We start from the raw sequence: 17946 nt of genomic DNA on the forward strand, positions 1-17946 counted from the left end.
ACTCATATAGCTACCTCATTACTGTTTATTCTGCTCTACTAATTATGGGTTATCCTATGTTGAAAGCAGGACACCTTTGGAACCTTTTTCTCTAAGAGTGTATATGAGTCCAATAAGAATGTAATGAATGACTGTAACTATCTTGAACAACAATGGGTCCTGGAGAAGACTAGCCTACCTTCATCAGGGCAGAAGGCACCTCAACGTTCTTTTCATTTGGTAACATTGCATAATTAAACAAGGATTACAAACCAACTTTGGGAAAAGTTATAGTCCTAATTAACATTCTGTAAAAGTACATCTGATGTCAAATAGGGACTTTTAACTAGAGAGCCCTTTAGCTAGCTAGGTTGCACATAAAAACAATGTATCAAATATCAATCAATTATGGTATCAAAGGCTTTAAAAATGTACTTGAATTTAGCTTACCTGAGACAAATCGCCAGGCGTTCAACTGGGCTGATGGACTCCCGGTAGTTGGTATCCATCCGGGCGATCCTGGCTCCAACCACCTGGAGCAGGTGATCGAACTGGCTTCGGTCCAGACAAAAGTAACTTCGGGATTTCCTCTCCAAACAGTCGAAGCTTTTGAATGAGACAGTGGAACTCCCCTGCCTGCTTTCGGGACTTTAACCACCTCTGGACCCACACAGACCTGGGCTTTCGGCAGGGCTGGTCCCGGCCCAACAGCGCGATCAAGACCACCTTCCTCAACGTTGGTCTCATTGTTGAAAGAGCCTACTCTGCTATCTTGACTATTTATTATTGCATTTCGCTCCAAAACTGCATTTTAGAGGGAAATTATATTGTAAGTGTTGATGATTAGTTATTTGAGAAGGAGACCAAGTCAAGACGTTGGACCGGGTGATTCAGTTTATAGTAAGGCAGTTTATTATGAGACAAAGATATTTGGCAAAGCATGCACGGACTCCTTCGTTTAGCTCATAGGGAACTAACAGAAGAGAGCCCCGAAACATAGTGTGCATCTAATTTATACAATGAAATGACAGTGTGTTGACGTTGAGTCTAGTAGGTCCGCTCTCCTGACTGGTCGATGAGTGGAGGGACGGTCCATTCTCCAGGTGGTGTCGACTTCCCATTGGCCGTTGGCAGTGTCCTTTGTCCTCGGAGTCCAACACACCTAAGGTGTGTGTGTGTGTGTGTGTGTATTTCTGGTAATTCGTGTCTGGGTGCTTGCGATATTCATGGAATGTTGTTCTTTACACCAGTGGTCAGTTCGTGTGGCTAGGGTGCTTTCATGTCTTGACATTTTTGTGTGAGTGCTTAGTCCGCCATCAGTCTCTGGGTGTGGTCGTGATTGGTATCAGTTGGTTGCTTAATATGTCTCTGGAGTTTTGTTGTGTGCTGTTGTGAAACATGTTGTGCAAATGCCCTCCTTATATATCATTAGGTAAAACGTTAGATTATCTTTATTACAAATGCTCTCATAATTAATTTGTGGATGTCACCGAATAAATAATATACTTGGCAAATAAATGAATAAAAAATGTAAAGAAATTCTACAGTCAATCTGTTTTATTATGTTATCCCACTTTTTTTTTTACTGGATATGTGTGCAACAAAAATTCAACATTCACATGTTGCTACTTTCTGTCAAGTTTACGCATACCATTTGATGGATACGTTCGATAAATCCAACATATGCACCACACAGAACGCACTGCAACTGCCTCTGAAACACAATGCTGCAAGGCAAACGCAGCGTTCCATCGGAAATGAATGTACTTCTGGTGTTTCAAAACGCAATGATACAGTCGGTGTGTTCGAACCGTTAGGCTGGGTTTCTAGATAACACTTGTGACATCGACTGACGTAAAAATGGCTTTATAAATACATTTGATTGATGGATTGATGTTCTGAATTCTGTCGCTGTAGATTTCAAAAGTGCTGATTTTTTTTTTTATATTGACTACATCCATCCTAATTCGCTCATTGTTTTAATCGAAATTACGGATTGCATCTTATCCGCTCGTCGTACCCTTATGCCATAGTTTGTACATCTCAATTGTCAGTAGAAACCACTGGTAAGGATTCACTCCATGGTGCTGAAAAGAAAGCTCTGCTGTTGGGACAGCTTTATGTAGGCCTCAACCGTTTGTGGGCACCGTTTGTCATAGTGCTATGAATCTATTGTTTAGTGTTGTGTTGTGGCTTTGCTGGCATGCATCAAAACATTTTTTGGTTTGTTTGCCCCACCAAGATTGACATGCTAAAACGGCACTGATTTGGAGAACTGAACTTGAAAACAGAATCTAAATGCATCTGTGAAGTTGAATATATTAAACTTTGATTAACTTGAAATGATTGTTTATAAACTTGATACACAGACAATGAATGCAATAATTACCAGATTGAAACTGAAAATATAAATATTGAACTTGAATGTTCAATTAATTGACATTTTGAACTGAATTACATATTTATTCAATACAGTTTCAAATGATTAAACACAGGTTCAAATGATCAATTCAATTATTCAATTTGTACATTAAACATGAAAAAATATTAAACTCAAATTGAATATCCTAATATTCATGCAGTTTAACCATAACCCTGTTGTCTGCTTTTAACAAAACAGAAAGAAAAAGAAATGGGACAAAGAGCTATTCAACAGTGGAATATAACTGACTGATGTCTACATAGTTAGTCAGATGTTGATACATACTTTTCCACCTTTTATTTCAATGATTCCAAGTTTATCTGTTACTATAACCTTTCAAAAGGTTTTCTTCTTGCACATTCAGAACCTTAGCTTAAAGCCTCCAGTACTGTCTCTGCCTCCTCTGCTGCAGTAACTCCTACTGACCCTCCACTGACTGCTCCTGTTGTTGTGGATGTCCCAAAGACAACTCCTGCAGCTATGCCAACCAACATCTGTTAGTGTCCCTGAGAGTTTGATCAGGAGTTTCTTCCTCACCATTTCTTTAGCCTGTTTTCTCATCTCTTCCTCTGACATCTGGCCTTTTGACTCCTTCCTAAGACTCTCTATCTCTGCTTGTATTAATCTCTCTGCCTCTTGTAGCATCTCGTTGGTGTAGAACCCTCCTCCGTTATCTCTCACCATCTTCTCTATGGTGCTGAGTAACTCTGCTACTTGGCACTGATTGTCCCTGTACTGACCCTGCTGATTGGTGTTCCAGTATTTGTTGTCGATGACGTGACAGCGGCCTCCACATTTCTCCAAGCTTGTTCAGTTCAGCATTCTGTTGGTCACCATGAGTGAAGAGGACTGTGGCATATTTGAAGGCCTCTGGTGAAAAATAAGTCTCGATTTTCGCCACGGCTTCGTTCTCGTGGACTGTGTACCGTTCAACTTTCAGTACAATGAGAAAGGCATGTGGCCCCGGAGCACACTCTGTTATACATTTGACTATTTTAGGTTTCAGCTCCTCTTCAGGGATGTCAGTGTCAAAGAATCCAGGTGTGTCAATCAGGGTGATGTTTCTTCCTTTGATGTTCTTGGTATGAGCTTTACATATCTGTGTTGAGGAGGTGGAGGAACTGTCTGAGAGGAACACATCATCTTGTCCGAAGATGGTGTTTCCAGCACTGCTTTTACCTCCTCCGGTTATACCAAGCAGCACAACCCTGCTGTCTATAGGGAGGGTTCATAATTATAACTTCAAATGGATCAATCACATACTAATAATGTATTTGATTTAAAGGTGGGGGTGAAGTGTTGTAACTCACCTTGCTCTGGTCGAGCGCCCAATGTGAACCCTCTGAGATGCAAAGCATTCTGGGTAGTTTGAAAAGCTGCAATGAAGGAATGTAATTGTTATTATTAAAAAATATGTCATTATGGATGTATTACACAGTATTATATAACGGCTTCAGATAATCTGCAAGGTGATTCGCTTAAACATATTGAAGTTAATGGACATTTTGTTTAATTCTTTGAGACCTTCTTTAAAAGTCTCTGCTCACCTTGGTAGAATCTCTGTCATTGGGATGGACGACAATGCGGACAAGGAAGGGAGTTCTGCTCGCTCGGTTCTGTTCATACCTATGGATCTCTTCTAGCAGAACCTGCGTTGCCACATTGTGAGGGAACTGGAGAACCTCACCAGTTCCAACTACAGGGAAGGCAACGGAACGGAAGCCCCGGTTCTCACAAGAAGTCAGGATTTTCCTCACGCCCTGCATCAGAGCCTGAGACAGGACCAGAGGTCAAGGGTTAATGGAGGTTCAAAGGTCATAACACACACACACACACACACACACACACACACACACACACACACACACACACACACACACACACACACACACATACACACACACACACACCTGTACTGCAGGTCCTTGGGGGTTGTTGTCCCAGTGTGCACAGCTGAGGAAGAAGACACGGCCAGAGCTGAGACCAGACAGTCCCTCCACCAGAACGTTGTCACCAGGTGCAGTCCGTCCCCCTGATTCCCTCAGAAACGCTGTTCTCAGCGCCGGTCCAGCTGCCTCCAACAAGACATTACCCACTCGGGAGGAGAGAGGGTCACTACCAACCATGGGTGACACCAGAGCATCCACCTTCAGAGAGAAACAGACACAGACAGACAGACAGACAGACAGACAGACAGACAGACAGACAGACAGACAGACAGACAGACAGACAGACAGACAGACAGACAGACAGACAGACAGACAGACAGACAGACAGACAGACAGAGGGGGGGAAAAGACAAATAAATAAAGTAAAAGGGGAAGAGAAAAAGAAAGTGTAAAAGAGAAAGGGAACATTGAGTCAGTATGAAGTCAACCTAATTCACAGAATGTTGTTGAATCAAGGCTGTGGCCATGTCAGTGTGTCTCTATCTTACCTCCTGCTTCTCTATGGTTCCCTGGATGATCTCCACCTGGACACAGACCTGTGGAGCAGCTGTTCCCCTGGCGGAGGCAGCAGTGGTGTCTCTCTGAGGAGCATGTGTAGTGGTGGTGCTGGACTCTACCTCCCACCCAGAAAACTCCCTCTTATCCTGTAACAGCCTATCACAGGCCTCCTGCATGGCTCTCACTGCCTCTCCACTCACATCAATCAGAGTGACCTTGGTAAGGATGCGCTGTTCCCTCCCAAAGTCCCTCACAGCAGAGACTATGGCCTCAGAGCACACCTTCAGAGGAACGCCGAAAATCCCCGAGCTGATGCAGGGTATGGCCAGGGTCTGGAGCTCCAAGGTCTCTGCCAGATCCAGGGCTGCCTTTACTGTCTTCTCCAGCAGAGGGCGCTCATTCCCACCTACGCTGCCCCCTACTGGTCCCACTGCATGCAGCAGCATCTTACAAGGCAGATTCCCTCCTGTAGTCTCTACCACTGTACCTGTAGGTACTCTCCCTATCTGCCTAACCAGATCCCTGCTGGCCCGCTGTACCTCAGGCCCCCCCGCCCGGCTCAGAGCTGCAGCCACGCCCCCAGCGTGATCCAGATACTCATTGGCTGCGTTCACCAGTGCGTCTGCCCGTTCCTTGGTGATGTCACCCTGACAAACAACTACCTGCAGCCCCCCCCGGAGGTGATAGCTGGCGGCTGCGACCGTCCTGTTAGATCTTGGTCCGGCGCCTGCTTCACCGACTACGCCACCATGGTTCTGTTGAGGGCGTCCCACAACGCTTACACTGGACTGGTCTATTAGAAAGGCCAAAATCTCCTCCCTCAGCTCCTGAACCTGCTTCAGGTGGCCCAGCAGCTGCACTCTACACCCAGGACCATACCTGGCCACCACCCTGCGTCTGCTCTGGTTCATCTCCTTCACCTTTGTCTCAAGTTTGGACTTCAGTTCATCCAGGAAGGCACTGTTGGGCACGTCGATCTTCTCCTCCCCAAACTCCACTAGGAGATCCTTCTCAGCTTGGTCCAGTTTCCCAGAGGAGAAGGAGAACAGATGGAGCTCTGTCTCCCCCAGCTCTACCTCCACATGGTGTCCCAACCCCAGCAGACTGCTCAGGTTCCCAGGCCTCCCATACTCCTCCCTCAGGAAGGACATGAGGTGGAGGGACACCTCAGGCACCACCCGCTCCAGCACCAGAGAGATTTTATCTGTAACCAACTTTCTGGCTGTCCGGACTTCACTTGCTGAACCCTCCAGCACCAGCTGAGCTGAGTCACCACGCGTCACCTTCACCCCTGGAACAACCTCACCTAGATCCTTCTCTATCACTTTCGCCTAGAAGACGGAGCTTGGACTGTCCAAGTTGACAGGTGGTGCTGATCTTCTCCTGCTGCACGGAGCTCAGACCCTGAGCCTGGAAGGCCTCCAGCTCCTTCAGCTTGGCCTGGACCTCGGGCCCCTCCCCAACCACCACCGCAAACCCTTCCCCTGCCTCGCAGTAAACCCTCACATCCTCCGAACCCAGGGTACTGCTCTGCAGCAGAGTCTGGAGCTTACGTGGGTCTACCTCACAGTGGCATTTGTACTGCTCCTGGAGCTGTTTGAACAGTCTCTCTACCTGTGCCTTCCATGGTCCCACCCCAACCCCATCTCCACATGACTCAGCTTGACCTGAGCCTCTGACCACTGCCCTCCCATCCTCTGGATAGAGGTGGACAGAGCAGCCCAGAGAGGTCAGCTGCTGTTGCAGGTCTTTTCCAGCCCCAGGGCTCTCCATCAGGTATCGCAGGAGGTAGGAGTCTAGAGGGAGTTCATGCTCTAGGACACCAGGTGGCGATGTCTGGACAGGGAGGGAGGGATGGAATGGAAGGGACTGGTGACTCTAGAGTCAGAGAAAAAATGTGTCAGTCCTGGGGAATTCGACTGTTAATGATTATTATGTCTGTATTTATCTAAGTTTATTATTAATTTATTATTGTGGGTCAACCGTACAGCTGCATCCATTTGTCCATTTAGTTTAATACAGATTTGTTTGGCTAAAATGTATGTTCTTGTCATTTCTCATATTGTACATTTATACACTGCTCAAAAACATAAAGGGAACACTTAAACAACTCAATCACACTTCTGTGAAATCAAACTGTCCACTTAGGAAGCAACACTGATTGACAATACATTTCACATGCTGTTGTGCAAATGGAATAGACAACAGGTGGAAATTATAGGCAATTAGCAAGACACCCCCAATAAAGGAGTGGTTCTGCAGGTGGGGACCACAGACCACTTCTCAGTTCCTATGCTTCCTGGCTGATGTTTTGGTCACTTTTGAATGCTGGCGGTGCTTTCACTCTAGTGGTAGCATGAGACGGAGTCTACAACCCACACAAGTGGCTCAGGTAGTGCAGCTCATCCAGGATGGCACATCAATGCGAGCTGTGGCAAGAAGGTTTGCTGTGTCTGTCAGCGTAGTGTCCAGAGCATGGAGGCGCTACCAGGAGACAGGCCAGTACATCAGGAGACGTGGAGGAGGTCGTAGGAGGGCAACAACCCAGCAGCAGGACCGCTACCTCCGCCTTTGTGCAAGGAGGAGCAGAGCCTGCCAGAGCCCTGCAAAATGACCTCCAGCAGGCCACAAATGTGCATGTGTCTGCTCAAACGGTCAGAAACAGACTCCATGAGGGTGGTATGAGGGCCCGACGTCCACAGGTGGGGGTTGTGCTTACAGCCCAACACCGTGCAGGACGTTTGGCATTTGCCAGAGAACACCAAGATTGGCAAATTTGCCACTGGCGCCCTGTGCTCTTCACAGATGAAAGCAGGTTCACACTGAGCACGTGACAGATGTGACAGAGTCTGGAGATGCCGTGGAGAATGTTCTGCTGCCTGCAACATCCTCCAGCATGACCGGTTTGGCGGTGGGTCAGTCATGGTGTGGGGTGGCATTTCTTTGGGGGGGCCGCACAGCCCTCCATGTGCTCGCCAGAGGTAGCCTGACTGCCATTAGGTACCGAGATGAGATCCTCAGACCCCTTGTGAGACCATATGCTGGTGCGGTTGGCCCTGGGTTCGTCCTAATGCAAGACAATGCTAGACCTCATGTTGCTGGAGTGTGTCAGCAGTTCATGCAAGAGGAAGGCATTGATGCTATGGACTGGCCCGCCCGTTCCCCAGACCTGAATCCAATTGAGCACATCTGGGACATCATGTCTCGCTCCATCCACCAACGCCACGTTGCACCACAGACTGTCCATGAGTTGGCGGATGCTTAAGACCAGGTCTGGTAGGAGATCTCTCAGGAGACCATCCACCACCTCATCAGGAGCATGCCCAGGCATTGTAGTGAGGTCATACAGGCACGTGGAGGCCACACACACTACTGAGCCTCATTTTGACTGGTTTTAAGGACATTACATCAAAGTTGGATCAGCCTGTAGTGTGGTTTTCCACTTTAATTTTGAGTGTGACTCCAAATCCAGACCTCCATGGATTGATAAATTGGATTTCCATTGATTATTTTTGTGTGATTTTGTTGTCAGCACATTCAATTATGTAAAGAAAAAAGTATTTTTAATAAGATTATTTCTTTCATTCAGATCTAGGATGTGTTGTTTAAGTGTTCCCTTTATTTTTTTGAGCAGTATATTTTACTCGTCATAACATCACATAAATCAAACATGAAATAAAATCAATGCAGACTATTTTCACCTCATTTGAAGGGATAATAAAGTTATTACCTGACAGGCAGATCCACGATATGTGTTTACTGGGATGCAATTACAAGTCTAGTGAATTGACGTGTATTTTGACCTCAAATTATGGAAGATAAATGTATTATCTAACAAGTTATGTGACTAAGCATGCACTTTATAGGTGCAGCTGTACTGTATAGTCTGGCCTCACCTCCTGACTGCTGACTGGGGAAGTTGTTGTGGGTGGAGGCTCCAGGCTGTCTCTCAGAGTGAGGGAGAGAGTTCCTCCAGGCATCTCCAACACATGATGAGCTTTCTGAAGTACCCTCTCCTGGACTGGAAGAGTTACAGCATCATCATAAGTTATTGTTATTATAGTAGTAGTAGGGATAATATAAATAACAACCCTAAAATTGACAACATATTTTTATCTTAAAAGCGCCAAATGGGGTCATATTTTACCACATTGTATTGATTGTAAAGAGACACGGTCAAGCATTTACATCTTATTTTATTAAACTTTAGCAATTTACAGAAATTGTTTTATTTCCCCAAAATAAGATTATTTTTTTTTCAATCACTTTTGGTTACATTTGTTGTTAAAAAATAGATGCTTTTGTATGTTTTTCATGTTTTGAACAGTTATTTTGATACATTTCATCCATAGCAACATGAACATTGTTCTGTTATTCATATAAAAAGTGTCTGCGATACTCAACGGGCTGAGAAATTAGCGTTTGAGCAACAAAAAAATTACGGGTACAACCTACAGTAAGAACGGCCGGCGATATGGGCAACGGTGCCATCAGACTTTTGACTCTGACATTGTAATGCTAGGCTATCAACTCAATTCCAATTTAATCTGAAAGATGAGACTCAATTTGGTACAGAGACACTGACTGGAATCTAAAAATGCATTTACATTTTTTTTTAGGAGGCTGCCACACCCCATAGGTACCAAAACTGCTCCATATCTAAATATTTTCAGGGTACATACAGTACATGTACATCTGCCTCTAAGTCAAATCTGGTGCTTTTATCACAAAGTGCACTACTGAGTCAACATTTTCAGTTTAGCTGCACATTACTATTATTCCAAATACATTCTTTTTCATGGCTCCATAATAACACAGACATCATAGTAAAAATGCTTTTTGTTGGTAACTAGTTGCTTGACAAAGCCCCGAAATCTCAAAATGTTCAAAGGGTGAAAAGAATTTACCCCTTAATAATAATAATAATATTTTTTTCACTTTTGAATGCATTCATTTGTTTTGACAACACATCCTATTATTTTTTCCAATAGACCTATGAAAATGAATTATATACAGTGGGGGAAAAAAGTAGTTGATCCCCTGCTGATTTTGTACGTTTGCCCACTGACAAAGAAAGGATCAGTCTATAATTTTAATGGTAGGTTTATTTGAACAGTGAGAGAGAGTATAACAACAAAAATATGCAGAAAAACACATGTCAAAAATGTTATAAATTGATTTGCATTTTAATGAGGGAAATAAGTATTTGACCCCCCCTCTGGCATTCTCTCAACCAGCTTCACCTGGAATGCTTTTCCAATAGTCTTGATAGTCTTGAAGGAGTTCCCACATATGCTGAGCAATTGTTGGCTGCTTTTCCTTCACTCTGCGGTCCAACTCATCCCAAACCATCTCAATTTGTTTGAGTTTGGGTGATTATGGAGGCCAGGTCATCTGATGCAGTATTCCATCACTCTCATTCTTGATCAAATAGCCCTTACACAGCCTGGAGGTGTGTTGGGTCATTGTCCTGTTGAAAAACAAATGATAGTGCCACTAAGCGCAAACCAGATGGGATGGTGAATCTGTCTTGTTATGGTCTAATGCAGAATGCTGTGGTAGCTATGCTGATTAAGTGTGCCTTGAATTCCCCCCCAAAAAATCACAGACAGTGCCACCAGCAAAGTATCCCCACACCATCACACCTCCTCCTCCATGCTTCCCGGTGGGAACCACACATGCGGATATCATCCGTTCTCATACTCTGCATCTCACAAAGACACGGAGGTTGGACCCAAAAAACACATCAGACCAAAGGACAGATTTCCATCGGTCTAATGTCCATTGCTTGTCTTTCTTGACACAAGAAAGTCTCTTCTTCTTAGTGTCCTTTAGTAGTGGTTTCTTTGCAGCAATTCAACCATGAAGGCCTGATTCAGGCAGTCTCCTCTGAACAGTTGATGTTGAGATGTGTCTGTTACTTGAACTCTGCATTTATTTGGGCTGCAATTTCTGAGGCTGGTAACTCTAATGAATTTATCCTCTGCAGCAGAGGTAACTCTTAGGGCTGGGCGATATGGCCAAAATATCATATCATGGTATTTTTCACATTTTTGTCAGTATGACGGTATTTGATGGTATTCATTAATAAAAGTTCTAAATTTGCTTTATGAGTAGTGCGTGACCCTAGGGTGGCAACACATATATTCTAAATTATTTCAATGGATCTTTCTCCATTATAATTGTTTTATACTGTTCAATTCAACTTCAACTTAAAATAATTTCCTGCATTTCCATCAATTTCTGCATTTCCTGCAATCATTTGAGATCATTTCCACACTGCCACGATATGGGAAAAAATACTCGGCCTTATTTTTAACCAAATGTTGCAATTGCGATTTAGATCAAAACACTTGGGTGAACTTTTGGAATCATGGAAATAGCGCCCGGCCCTAGTAACTCTGGGTCTTACTTTCCTATGGCAGTCCTCATGATAATAAGTTTCATCATAGCACTTCATAGTTTTTGCGACTGCACTTTAAGATGTCTTAAAGTAATGATGGACTGTCGTTTCTCTTTGCTTATTTGAATAATATGGACTTGGTATTTTACCAAATCTTCTGTATACCACCCCTACCTTGTTACAACTCAACTGATTGGCTCAAATGCATTAAGAAAGGAAGAAATTCCACAAATTAACTTTTAACAAGGCACACCTGTTAATTGAAATGCATTCCAGGTGACAAACTCATGAAGCTGGTTGAGAGAATGTCAGAGTGTGCAAAGCTGTCATCAAGGAAAAGCGCAGCTACTTTGAAGAATCTCAAAAACAAAATATATTTGTATTTATTTAACAATTTCTGCCCTTCTAGAACGGTCAACTATAAGTGTGGTTGTTGTGAAGTGGAAATATCTAGGAGCAACAACAGCTCAGCCTCCAAGTGGTAGGCCACACAATCTCACAGAACGGGATTGACTGAGTGCTGAAGCGAGTAGCATGATAAAAACAATCACCTGTCCTCAGTTGCAACACTCACTGCCTCTGGAAGCAACGTCAGCACAAGAAATGTTCGTCTGGAGCTTCATGAAATAGGTTTCCATGGCCGAGCAGCCGCACACAAGCCTAACATCACCATGCGCAATGCCAAGCGTCGGCTGGAGTGGTGTAAAGCTTAACGTCATTGGACTCAGAAGCAGTATAAAAAAAGCATTCTCTGGCGTGATGAATCACGCTTCACCATCTGGCAGTCTGATGGACAAATCTGGGTCTGGCTGATGCCAAGAGAACGCTACCTTCCCCAATGTAAAGTGCCAACTGTAAAGTTAGGTGGAGGAGGAAAAATGGTCTAGGGCAGTTTTTCATTGTTCAAGCTTCTTAATTCCAGTGAAGGGAAATCTTTACGCTACAGCATACAATGACATTCTAGACGATTCTGTGCTTCCAACTTTGTGGCAACAATTTGGGGAAGGCCCTTTCCTGTTTCAGCATTACAATGCCTCCGTGCACAAAGCAAGGTCCATTCAGAAATGGTTTGTTGAGATCGATGTGGAAGAACTTGACTGGCCTGCACAGAGCCCTGACCTCAACCCAGTGTTGCCAACTCATTTTCAGGGTAAGTTTCTAGAGGCAGGTTGATTTGTTGCTAAAAGTTGCTAAATGACGTTGTGATGTCATTGTGTGACAACGTAAAACTGCGTCATTACGTAGAATACACAAAAACGTTACTCAAATTGACTGGCCATCTCGGCAAAAAATATGATTTGACATTGGTTCAGGTACAGACGCCCACTCTTTTCTGTACAATTTTGATTGAGACATGTTGATTGATGTTGTAAGTTCTGTTCAAGATCAAACATTCCTGACCAACTATATTCATTGGGTTTGTCCCGTCGAACCCGTACTACTGCTGCTGCAGTCAGCCAACAATGATTTGCAATTTTCTGAAATTGCTGCTGGCCTGCTGCTGCCTGTGCACGAGCTGAGCGCCTGCTACTGACGTCACTCACAATGCACTTTTGCAGGCAGGCACGTGTGTTGTGACTGGGTGTGTGACAGAGAAAATCGTTTTTGTGTCATTTGGAGGGAAAATGAGTGCATTTTAGCATTTGAGTCACTTTTCAAAAGTTGTTAAAAGTTCCAAATACATTTTTAAAAGTAGCTAAATTTGTTGCTAGGTGCTGTTTGAAAAGTTGCCAGAGTAGTCTGAAAAGTTGCTAAATCTAGCAACAAAACTGCTAAATTGGCATCACTGCCTCAACCCCATCGAACACCATTGGAATAATTGGAAGGCCGACTGTGAGCCTAATTTAAAGTGCAATATGTAACGTTTTGGGGGACACACCCAAATTCCCATAGAAATGCGAGATATAGAGATATCATTGCGTTTGATAGCAAGTTTAAGAAGAGGTTGATCTGTTCGATGTGTGCTATTTCTATGCGTCCCATTCTTTCATGTAGTTTTTTCTTCTTTTACTTTCAGTTTTGTGCGCCAGCTTCAAACAGATGAAAATAAAATATTTTTGTTTATGGAAAATATATTTCACGGCGGTTTAGATGGTACAAAGATTCTCTACACTATTCATGTTTGTTTTGTCACAAACTGAAATTAGGCTAACTATTAGAACTTTAACAAAAAAACGGTGGAGGGATTTCTGCATAGTCCAGCTTTAAATATGAAAGTGAAACTGTTACACAATTATCTACAGGAAAACATTTAAATATACTTTTTTACGTTTCACCTCTAGTTTCAAGTACAGTTCAAATAGCAAACTCAACATTTCTATACCTGTCCGGTCAATAAATGCGATCTTGTAAACGTTGTCACCAACTTTGTCTATCGGTCCGCAGTCTCCACCACCAGATTTACGGCGAACCTGAAAGTACTTTTCTATCTTCTTTTTCTGTGCTGGATCCAGACTGTGAACCTCGAAGAAAACGGGGTATTTGTAAACTTCCATATTGTAACTTAAAGTAGCCTATTCGCTTTCTTATAATAGCTACTGTACAAGCGCTCAAATCAGTTTGATTCGAACAGCACGACTGCTGTAAACTTGTCAACGTACGCACCTGACAGATGACGCGCGCGACTACCCCTTCTTGCAAAAGGAATACACTTTTTTTGTATTGTACTTGGGACCACAGACCTTGGACGCGATCAAGCGGATCACTTTTGTCAATTCACCGCCTTTCAAAGTGTCCCTTACAACAAAAAGATTGCAACTGCAGTAAAAGTACATTAACAGTCGACTGAGGTATTTTGGACACAGTAATTGCGGTATAACTGAAGTGTACTGCAGTTGAACTGCAGCTATACTCCACTCGAACTGCAGTTACACTGCAAAATAATTACAGTAAAAAAAGTGTTTAATGCTACACTCTAACTGCAATCTTTTTTTCGAAAGGGATGCTGCATTATGGGGATAAAAATGGTCAGACTTGCACCAACAGGTGGAATGAATGAACTTTACAGAAATCATGTGATCAAAGGTCATGAAGTTTTGACTACAGTTGACTGCAAGTTTCTGCAGTTGCTCTTCACCAACTTCATCCTGGGGCCATCACCTGCATTGTGGGGCTCTATTGCAGGGGTCTCCCTCCTGTAGGTTTCCACTCCAACCCCAGGTGTAGCTAACCGGGTTAAAACAAATTTCTCATCAATCTACACACAATACCCCATAATGACAAAGCGAAATATAAAATTAACCTTAACTACATAAGTATTCAGACCCTTTGCTATGAGACTCACAATTAAGCTCAGGTCCATCCTGTTTCCATTGATCATCCTTGACATGTTTCTAGAACTTGCTTGGAGTCCACCTGTGGTCAATTCAATTGATTAGACATTATTTGGAAAAGCACACACCTGTCTATATAAGGTCTCACAGTTGACAGTGCATGAAAAAACCAAGATGGTGCCGGAGAAGAAGGCTGACATTTAACGTGTGCCTATCCAATTGTGTTTTTTCGTTCGTTTCTTTGCGTTGTTTGTAACTTATTTTTGTACTTATTTTGTACATAATGTTGCTGCTACCGTCTCTTACGACCGAAAATAACTTCTGGGCATCAGAACTGCGATTACTCACCACGATCTGGCAAAATCCTGTTTTGTCCTTTAATGAGTTCGACGAGCTCAACGTGAATGACATACTGCTTTCCCGGGAACAGGCCCAGATCTCATAATTTGCGTAAAGAGAAGGCCGAGAAAAAGGGTCCGGAGGGCGGGCTGACTTCTGAGAATTCGTAGGCAATCGAATAAACTCCCACTGCCTTCCATTCTGCTAGCAAACGTGCAATCTTTGGAAAATAAAATCGATGACCTACGTGGAAGATTAAACTACCAACGGGACATTCAAAACTGTAATATCTTATGCTTCCCGGAGTCGTGGCTGAACGACGACATTATCAACAAACAGCTGGCTGGTTATACGCTGTATCGGCAGGATAGAACAGCGGCGTCTAGTAAGACAAGGGAGGCGGACTATGTATTTTTGTAAATAACAGCTGGTGCACGATATCTAACGAAGTCTCAAGGTTTTGCTCACCTGAGATAGAGTTTCTCATTATAAGCTGTAGACCAGACTATCTAACTAGAGAGTTTTCATCTGTATTTTTCGTAGCTGTCTACATATCACCACAGACTGAGGCTGGCACTAAGACCGCACTCAATGAGCTGTACTCCGCCATAAGCAAACAGGAAAACGCTCACCCAGAGGAGGCGCTCCTAGTGGCCGGGGACTTTAATGCAGGGAAAATTAAATCGGTCTTACCAAATTTCTATCAGCATGTTAAATGTGCAACCAGAGGGAAAAAACTCTGGACCACCTTTACTCCACACACAGAGATGAATAGAAAGCTCTCTCTCGCCCTCCATTTGGCAAATCTGACGATAATTCTATCCTCCTGATTCCTTTTTACAAGCAAAAATTAAAACAGGAAGTACCAGTAACTTGATCAATAAAAAAGTGGTCAGATGAAGCAGATGCTAAGCTACAGGACTGTTTTGCTAGCACAGACTGGAATATGTTCCGGGATTCCTCCAATGGCATTGAGGAGTACACCACATCTGTCATTGGCTTCATCAATAAGTGCATCGATGATGTCATCCCCACAGTGACCGTACACAAAGTACATACCCCAACCAGAAGCCATGGATTACAGGTAATATTAGCACTAAGCTATTTTTGGACCCTTGTCTTCACTGAAAACAGGTACTGACAGGAGTAGCAATATGAGTCTGTCAGATGTCGTCACGTTGATGGGGATGGTGATGGAGGCTTTGGTGGTCCACACAACGAAGAAGCAGGTGTCCCTTCCAGTGATGTGGAGCTGACCTTGGACCTGGTGCCAGTAAGGATGGTCTTCATGGAGGCTGTAAGACCCTCCCTCCTTGATATATAAACTCTTCGACTTAACTGCCTTTTCAATGGTAAGGTCTCTTGCTCCATAGGGACACTTGACCTCCACCACTGCTGTGGTGCCCACCAGGCCATTCGATGAGGCACCCAGGATCCCAGACCCCGTGACCCAAAGCCCTGACTCCTGCATATGCAGCCTCCTGCTGCTCCACCGACAGTGCCATGCCAGCCAGGATGCCTGCATGCCCCAGGTGCCCTTGTTTTTTAATAATGTCCGCTACAGACAGGGATGTCGGGGAGAGTAGCGGTTGTTCTGGCTCAGGTTCAATTAGACATGCTATTTCACTGAATCTGAAGATCCTCCTCTGTGGGCTCTCGGGACAGACGGTTGTAGTCTTCAGCCGGGTACAGGTCCTCCACTGACTGCACCTGGTTTGTCACGGCTGGCTTCCTCCACTTGTATTCCTCATCTGTACAGCTGATATTGTGAACCTCCAAAATAGGCTGCATGGCTACACTAATGAGCTCCACGGAGGCATTCACATGTGGTAGAGAGAATCCCCTGATCACCTATTGAGACTTGCCAAGAGGAACGATGTTAAGTGGCACATGCCCTTCAATGCCTGACTTTGAAAACCTTGAAATACATTTGTTGTAAGAAATGTGCTATATAAATAAAGTCCAATTAGATTGATGACATTACAACTGTAGAATATTTAATAAACTGTCATTTTCACATGAAGTGCAGTTTTTCCATAAAATCCCAAGTTATCAATTCAAAGTTCATCACTTGACATATCATTCATATAGGGGGAAGCATCCTATAAATTAATACTGTGAATAAATAAATACTGTGCCTATGAAGATGTCCCTGGTCATTAATCTACAACACAGGCTGGATGTCTAAACAAAGTCAATTCTGAATATCAATAGATATTTAGATTCATTCTACTAAATTACAACATTCTAGAACTGAGTTATCGAAGTCTGGTATCCGGCGTAATCTGGTTAATGGTTATATAATTTAGTAATAGTCTTTTTCCTTGTAGAATGTTGACAGCTGTATAGAACACATTGTGTTGCTAAGATGCTCAAACCTAACTTAATAGCTACACTCACCGACACAGGAGAAACTTTATCCCTCATGCTGGCCCTGAGCAAACCTCTAAGTTGTCTCTCACTATAGCTGCACTTCTCCACATGGCCAGACTTAGTGATCTTCTCTCCTTTTAATGACAGGTAAAGTAGGTTATATTAGACATTCAACAGACATTTGCCATTAAATCTCTTGTTCACAATAACTTTTTCATTGATTGTCATAGAAACATCAAAACAAGTGGTAATTATTCTAAAAACATCAGGGAAAGACACTCAAAGAAGAGACTGATATTTTAATTGGAGAAAGGGGAAGGATGGACATCAAGAAGAGGACAACAGACTGCAGAGAATATTTAAAACATTTCATGATTAATCCTGTCATCATGGCTTCACCCTATAATTAAAATTGTCAACCTAAGTTAGTTTTAGTTCTGTAAACCATTTATCAACAGTATCTACTGAATATCAATTGCTTAAACAGTAGGCTGCATTAAATCTGCATTAGGCAATACACTCACACAGCTAATTATCAAAGCTTTGTGAAAAAATAAGAGCACGCCAGTGGGACTTTTGACAATGTGCATCACAGTCCACAACATTAGCTTAGATGTACAGCTGAGGGATGGGGCTGGGGAAATGTCACCCCTTTTCCAGTGAATGAATGTTGAATGTCAATACTTCATCTTATAATCCACCTACGGGGCA

General features: G+C 43.4%; 2 protein-coding genes across 3 annotated transcripts; both read right to left on the reverse strand.

The window, feature by feature from the left end:
• Positions 1-1868: 1868 nt before the first annotated feature.
• Positions 1869-5999, reverse strand: LOC106578006 (protein mono-ADP-ribosyltransferase PARP14). The gene is made up of 5 exons (XM_014156522.2): positions 4839-5999; positions 4312-4548; positions 3949-4173; positions 3712-3777; positions 1869-3616 (listed from the first exon to the last, which is right to left on the reverse strand). The coding sequence occupies exons 1-5, from the start codon at positions 5997-5999 to the stop codon at positions 3590-3592; spliced, it is 1716 nt and encodes a 571-aa protein (XP_014011997.2). The 3' UTR covers positions 1869-3589.
• Positions 6000-6150: 151 nt separating this feature from the next.
• LOC123728630 (E3 ubiquitin-protein ligase DTX3L) lies at positions 6151-13896 on the reverse strand. 2 transcript variants are annotated; one of them, XM_045700503.1, is made up of 3 exons: positions 13575-13896; positions 8745-8869; positions 6151-6684 (listed from the first exon to the last, which is right to left on the reverse strand). In XM_045700503.1, exons 1-3 carry the CDS (start codon positions 13744-13746, stop codon positions 6151-6153), a joined length of 831 nt encoding a protein of 276 aa, XP_045556459.1. In that variant the 5' UTR covers positions 13747-13896. The 2 variants fall into 2 exon arrangements, with proteins under 2 accessions (XP_045556459.1, XP_045556457.1); XM_045700501.1 differs by having other exon boundaries at positions 6151-6726; positions 13575-13891.
• Positions 13897-17946: the final 4050 nt, after the last annotated feature.

The sequence above is a fragment of the Salmo salar genome, chromosome ssa18 (assembly GCF_905237065.1).
Source record: "Salmo salar chromosome ssa18, Ssal_v3.1, whole genome shotgun sequence".
In the NCBI taxonomy this organism is placed as follows: Eukaryota; Metazoa; Chordata; class Actinopteri; order Salmoniformes; family Salmonidae; genus Salmo; species Salmo salar.